A 7804-nucleotide genomic window follows, 5' to 3' on the forward strand; every position below is an offset into this window, starting at 1 on the left:
ATATGAGAAGAATAATCGACTGTGATTGGTCAATTTCTTATGGCTTACGAGTTACTACTCTCATTGTAGATGAGCTTAAGAATTCTACAATATGTCATATGCCGGTATCGTAAACAGTAAGAATTGATCAATTGCAGTCGAATATGAAGAGAATAATGGACCTTACTAGCTATGAAAAGTGTTGACGAATTTTGTGTTGCGTGCCATTTCATTATTATGTGCTTAATTGTGAAAATGTGACTTGACTTGTACATTTATCAAATTTGTAAAAATAGATGGAAACTAAAGTTATTTTTGAATTTTATACATAAAAGCATATTTTTTATTCCTTTTAACAGCTTTCAAACCAGAATAGGTTTTATTTTACATGCCTTTTACGACTATATTTACTGACTATCAGGGGGAAAAGAATAGCACCCATTCATTTGTTACAAGTTTTTTATAACAATAAATAAATATAAGGGGCTATGAGCCAAAGCTGGATATTATTATATTTTGATGTACAACAAATAACAGTCAATAAATAATAAAAATATACAGACGTTTCGATCCCGATTGGATCATTATCAATGTTTCAAACGGTAATCTTAATAAAAATGTTAAATTTAAAATAATTTAAAAATACTTTACAATAATTAATACGTAAAGCGATAAAAGCGTATACACAGTCCATATGTAACATAAATGCAATCCAAAATGATAAAATTGTGTTGGTTTTCTAACATTGTTGCGTTGGTTGCGTTGGTTGGCAGTCTTTCCAAATTTGAAGTGTAGCCTTTTAGATTTTACATAAGTCTATTTGAAAACTTTGGTAAAGAATTCGTTGAGATGTCATATTATAACTCAATTCAGAAAGTCTGCGTGATGTTTTTAATTTTGATAGTGTTGCAAAATATATTTTATAATTATTTTTTTTTTTTTTTTTTTTTATAATTAATATATCATTAGTTTATTTATTGTACTATTATTTTTATTATTACCCCAGCAAACGAAAATTAATTCAAATAAATTGAAAATTTAATTAATTTCAATTAATTTTAATTTATTCGAATTGATGCTTTAAAGTCAGGAGGTTCCCATTATTTTTGGATTCAAATAAATTCAAATGAATTGAAATACGAAATGATCTGTTCATCATGTTGAACTCGGATGTATTCATGTTTGTATTATATTGTTTTCTAATTTAAATAAATTGAAACAGGAAAGAGCTATTCACTATATTAAATTCGGATGTATTTATGTTTGTATTATATTATTTTTGGATTCAAATGGATTCGAAAAATCAGAAGCGCCAATTTGAAAATATCGAAATGAATTGATTTCTATCCATTTCAGTTTATATTCGTTTGCTGGGACGCGGACTTCCTGGATTGAGTTAACATGAAATCTCAATGAATTCTTTATCAAAGTTTTCAAAAGGGCTTATGGAAAGATCAGTTACACCTCAAATCTGAAGAAATTGCTATTGATAATGTTAGAAGACCAACACAATTTTATCATTTCGGATAGCGTTTATGTTGCACATGAACTGCGTGCGTGCTTTTATCGTATTAATTATTGTAAGATTTTTAAAATTATGTTATATTTAACGTTTTTATTAAGATTATCGTTTGGAACATTGATAATGACCCAATCGGGGTCAAAACGTTGAAAAGATATTGTAGAAACGTCTAATGTCCGGTGAAATTGATGTTTTTAGAACATTTGTAAGACATTACAATTCAACTTTGTTCATTATTAATTTAATCCGCACAGAATAATAATATTTGTTAGATATCTATTCGATTTTTATGAAACCAAAATAAAAACCATTATAAAACGTTAAAAAATATATATAATTTGAATATACTGTGTTTCCAAGGGATCAATTCCTTCTAAACTAATTCAGATCCAACGGTCACTCGTTCAAGTCACGACCGCTACCAACATTGCTTAATTCTTCACTTCTATGATCGGAAATTGCAGACACTTTGTGATGATCCATAATTACTTGATGTTATATCATGGATACATATTCGTGATAGATCAGATTAATAAAATTATCAAAAAGATGAAAATATATCTTTTTATAAATGTTAACATACAATAACATGATCGATAATCAAAATGACCAACATCGATTTCCGCGTAAAAATTTAAATATCGTTCGTAAATAAGCCTCGTTAGGAGATCAAGTTGAAATCGTGATAGTTTCTATTTACGTAAATTTGTTCATATTTAACAAAATTAACTAAATTACTTGTTTATACTTCAAACATAGACTTAAAATTTTAGAATATAATTAAAAAATACATGGTTTATTAAAATTTTATTTGTTTAAAAATTTATTTAATAAAAATAAAAATAAAATTAGATATATATATATATTTTTTTTTTAATGCAATGTTTTTTATTAATTGTTTAAAAAATAATAATTTGTTCTATATAATTTCAACATTGCAGCAACATTAACAATCAATGTAGAAAATTCAACATAGACAGAACGTTGAAAAAACATTCCCACTACACATTCAACATTGCAACGTCTCAGCAACGTTCTTTCAACGTTCTGTGCTGTATGGGTTTACTATTATAAATTTTTTTAAAGCAATCCTATTTTTTATTTTATCAAAATTTTTTTTTTTTTTATTTAAAAATGGCATGCAACAAACTTTTACGTGTCATTTCTTGTTTAGACGTCACGATTCCAATATGGCCGTGGTGACTAATCAGGAGCCTTACAGTATTCTAATTTTGTTTGAATGAAATATTTATTTTCAATATATTTATATTGAAAATCAGAAACTTTTTGGATAATCATGTTGACAATGAAAATCTTATTGAGATTGACATATGCCAACATGTTTTTGTCTCTTGAAAAATATACAAAATATACAAAATGTTAAAGTTCTAGACATTGTAAACCTTAATGTCCTAGATGTTATGATCTAGATCTTATTTAATGTGCTTGCAGTTCCAGCAATATAAAAGAAGCGGGCATCCGAAAGCATTAGATGATAGACCAAAAGAGAATGGACAGGCAGACGAAGGTCAGCAGCAGAATAAGGTATCAAAAATCGTATTATTGATACAAACTTGATCAGACCATATGTGCACAAACATTCACAGATACATATACTTTTCATATTTCGCACTAATCATGGATAAATGGAGGTGTTTAAGATTTGTCTGAGAGTCGCATTTGTGGAATTTTTTCACTTTGCATGCTCATGTTTAGCATATCTACCTTTTTCCCTCACTTATTGACGTTGTATTATTGACGTTTTACTTGAAACTTTAATTTTTTTTATATTGTTATATCGTCGAAGTCTGTAAGGTTTTAGCTTGAGCGAGAGCCGTAAATCAAATCCGCGTTATTGGTTGGTATATAATTGATGTACAATTATGTTTCTTCTGCAACGTCTATTTAAATACTGATGCAATTCATATCATTGAATTATCGTTAACATCGTAATTTTAGAATTGTATCATTATTCTATCGAAATATCTTTCGTGTTTCATATCGCACGAGATATCAAAGACCGTATAAGATTTTACATAAAATTATCATAAACATTTACATGAACATATTTTTGTAATTTTTGTAAGTAACACTTAAATAGTAATACTTTTTCTCAGATGATATATGAATTATTATTACAAAGGACCCGTCACAAAATTAGTGGAAAAATTGGCTTTCGGTGGAATCGACTGAATTTTTAGTATATTGAAAATGTTGACACTCTGAACAAAAGTCTCCTTGGGTACTTCCAAGAATGGCAAGTTTTTAAGATATGACTTGTCAAAACTAGTCAATTTTTGTCATTTATGGAGGAAAATGTAATACACGTTTTGTTCAAGCGCGCGCGCGCGCGCGCGCGTGTGTGTGTGTGTGTGTGTGTGTGTGTGTGTGTATTTACATACTATAATACAAAACTAAGAACTCCGTGGTTCGTCAGCTCTGCAGTATTTTATGACTTCACACTCACCTTATGGTGTGTGTGTTTGTGTGTGTTGTGTGTGTATTTGCATACCACACGAATAAGGACTCAGTGTTTCATCAATTCTACAGTATTTTATGACACATCCTCCTTGTGTGCATATGTGTATGTGTTGGTGTGCACGTGTGTGTTGCATATCACAAAGATAGAACCCCGTGGTCAGCTCCATTCTATTTTATGACTCCATTTCCATCCTGCGGTGTGCGCGCGCGCGTGTGTGTGCGTGTGTGCGTGCGTGCGTGCGTGTGTGTGTGTGTGTGCGTACGTGCGCGTGTACGCTCGCACAAAACATATGTATTACATATTCCTCTATAAATGACAAAAATTGACTAGTTTTGACAAGCCATATCTCAAAAAATAGCCATTTTTGGAAGTTGTACCCATGGAAACTTTTGTTCAGAGTGTCAACATCTTCAATATCTATATTAAAAATTTCTGACCGATTCTACCGAAAACCAATTTCCACTAGTTTTGTGAGGGATCCTTTTTTTATTTGTCATTCATCAATTCGCTGCATCCACGAGAATGTATCTATCATAGTCGTGCATGATAGTAGTACAATCGCGTAGTTGTGTAGTCATGTAGTATAGATGTAGTTTTTGGGAATTGCGCGGCAATGCAGGAGAGACAATGCGAGCGAGGCATTCTGAATGTAGTGTTGTGATCGGGCAGAATGAGACTGAGCAGGCAGCAAGCCAGCCGATACAGCAGCAATACCAGCAACATCATTCGCAGCAGCAACAGCAGCAGCAACAATCGGTACAAAAACCAGGTACAGAGAAGTCCACTGAAGTTGGCAGTAGACTGAGCAATGGGAGTCTCGATCCAGCCGAGCAGGACTCTGCAGTACGAGTAATAGATTTGCAAACTACTCTTGACAAGCAGGTATGAATCAATATTATATGGTGGAATGGATAGAAAAATTCAACTATTAACATACAGAACTTCAGGTAGTTTTTCATCTCTGTATATTATATATATACGTATATGAAGATCATGAGTGATTTTTATATAATCTTTCTCCTGCAACATAATTTTTATTCCTCGACTTTTAATGAAACACACACATGCACATGCTTGTACAAACGCACATGTATGTGTACATATATATATGGTCTGGCAGAAAAGTAATGAGACCGTATTAATGTAAGAAACAAATCTATTTATTCATCAATAAATATACAATCCCCTTCAAAGTAATTCCCTTCCGAAGCTACACACTCATAAGAGATGTTGCTCCCACTCTTCAAAAACATGCTGATACTCTTGGACTGAAATCGCCTTTAGTTGGTCGATTACGACCTTTTGAATGTTCTCAATTGTTCCGAAATGACGTCTCTTGCGAGTAAATTTCAGTTTTGGGAACAGGAAGAAGTCGCAGAGACTCGAATCGAATGAATATGGAGGATGCGGAAGAACTGGAATCTCTTTTTTGGCCAAAAATTGGTTGATTGTCAGTGTCGTGTGACAAGGAGCGCTGTCATGATGCAACATCCAATTGCTTGCAATGCTCGGTCGTACACGAGCAACCATTTTTATGAGACATTCCAAGACTTTTTGGTTAAACTGTTGATTTAAAATTTGATCGCGCAACATTGTTCGATTTTTGCATTACACATTTTTGCAACGCACCTCAAAAATTAGTTTTCGCAAAACGAACGCCAACATTCACCAAGTAACTCGAGGAGATTGAAACTTATACTGAAGGTCTATGAGGAGTCGATCTTCACGACTTGAAGAAGAAACTCGTAGTAGCTTGCCGGTTTGCGCAACGACACTAGTCTCATTACATTTCTGCCAAACTATAACGTATATGTATATGTAGTCTTAATGTACGCATACATGTGCATTTGTAATGTTTGTATGAGCATGTGCATATGTGTATCTCATTAAAAGACGAGGAGAAAAAATTATATGTTGCAGAAGTAAGATTGTATAAAAATCAGTATAATATATCTTACTCCCGCAACATATATGTATATATACATATATATGGAGAAAAAAGGTCGGTATCTCTGAATAACTCGCAAAATATAAATTTTATAGAAAAATGTTTTAGACAAAAATAGTAGAATGTAAAAAGACCCACTTACTGATATCAGTTTAACCTTGGGTGGCGTCGCCAAAATCATAACAAAGTCGCCTTGAATTTTTTAAATGTAACCTTTATTTTTTATTGCATATTCTTGTAGCTTATCTCGAAAGCTTTTCAAAACATTATAATAAAATATTTTTTCATTAATCATTTTTTAAGTTACAAGACTTAAAAGTTACAATACCGCCAGCATTAGCATTATCCAAGGTGTCCGAACAACGGCTAAAAACCTTTAAATGTTGTTCAATATCATGAGCTTGACAACATATCAAGATAAAACTGGTAATATCAGTAAGTGGGTCTTATTTTTACAGCCTACAATCTTTGTCTGAAACATTTTTCTATAAAATTTATATTTTTCGAGTTATTCGGGGGGTTCAATCTTTTTTCTCTACCCTGTATATGTAATACATATATCAGATGGAGAGATAGACGGAGTGAGGATGAGAAAAGGAAAGAAATGAAATTGAAGAGTGAAAAAGAAAGGAGAAAAAAAATCATTAAAAATTACTACCTGAATAAATTTTTTATTTATTGAGTCTGAAAGAAAATATTAAAATAAAAATTGCACTATTTATGTACTTATATATAAAAGTACAAGATAATATAATAGAAATATAATAGAAATATAGTAGAAATAAATTATTTATGTCATGTCTTTTAGAAGATATCAACATCAACATTTTTTTAATAACAGATATACATATTTTTCTATATATATTGATTTTTTCCAATGATTTTATATATAAAAGTAATAAAAGTAGGTACTAAAATTATACAAAATAATTTCTATTTTACATTTTTTATATAAAAATATGAAATATCTCGTGAAATGTTTACTTTTTAATAATAACGTCGCTGCAATATTTTTATGCAAATATAATGAGATAAATCAATTGGTAAAAAATACATTTACTGGCCAAAAATTTGAGACTATTGAAAATGGTCTACTATATGAAATGAAATTATATTTATGTTTTAGAATTTAATATTTTTATTATTTTACTTATTATTTTTATAATACAATAAAAAATATATAAAATATTTGAAATTTTTTACCCAAAATATTTTTACAAGATTTTTTACAAAAAAAGCAATATTAGATATTTTTTTTGTCAAAATAATTACCCTTACATTCAATTACATTTTTTTACCAATTTACTTAATCTATCTACAAGTTTATTTTTTCTGATAGAAAACTTCCATTCATCTTCTAAAATAGTTTATTGCTCAATTTTGGGAAACAGGCTTTGTGGGGATAGTGTTCATTTTTTTAAAGTTAAACAATGTAATTACAATTATGCTAAATAAATGCCTATTTATTTTTAAATTAAGAAAAAAATATTGACTATGAATAATAAGGTATGAATTAGATTTTTAAGTAGTATTTTATTGGATTATCCTTAAACTTTATGCGATCTCAAATTTTAAATTTGGTTGGTAATACTTTCCAAAAAATATGTAAATGTACACAATAATTGGAGGTACGGAATTGTAAAAAATAAAAAATAATCTAAAAATCAAATAGTTTTTATGTAAATCTAACAAAGGAATGCGTGGTATAAAAAATTTATTTTTATTTGTACTTCCAAACAATAAGTAATTTTTTTAAAACATTTTTTTGTGTTTAAGGGGTTATACCATCTTTGAGATTTTAAAATGACACCTTAAGTTTTTTTGGTTTAGGAATTTTTTGTAGTTAAATAGATAACTTTATTTAAAATCTGCT

General features: G+C 29.9%; 1 protein-coding gene across 15 annotated transcripts in view; it reads left to right on the forward strand.

The window, feature by feature from the left end:
- The window catches only part of LOC105450906 (liprin-alpha-1), a 45552-nt gene that overhangs the window by 4958 nt on the left and 32790 nt on the right, over positions 1-7804 (forward strand). For 14 of the 15 annotated variants that reach the window (XM_011691013.1, XM_011691022.1, XM_011691024.1 and 11 more), the window contains exons 2-3: positions 2954-3046; positions 4653-4865. In XM_011691013.1, coding sequence (XP_011689315.1) covers positions 2954-3046; positions 4653-4865 — 306 coding nt within the window. The remainder of the gene's footprint in view (positions 1-2953; positions 3047-4652; positions 4866-7804) is intronic. The other variant, XM_011691028.1, reaches the window with a different exon arrangement.

The sequence above is a fragment of the Wasmannia auropunctata genome, unplaced genomic scaffold (genome assembly GCF_000956235.1).
Source record: "Wasmannia auropunctata unplaced genomic scaffold, wasmannia.A_1.0 LD336053.1, whole genome shotgun sequence".
Classification (NCBI taxonomy): Eukaryota; Metazoa; Arthropoda; class Insecta; order Hymenoptera; family Formicidae; genus Wasmannia; species Wasmannia auropunctata.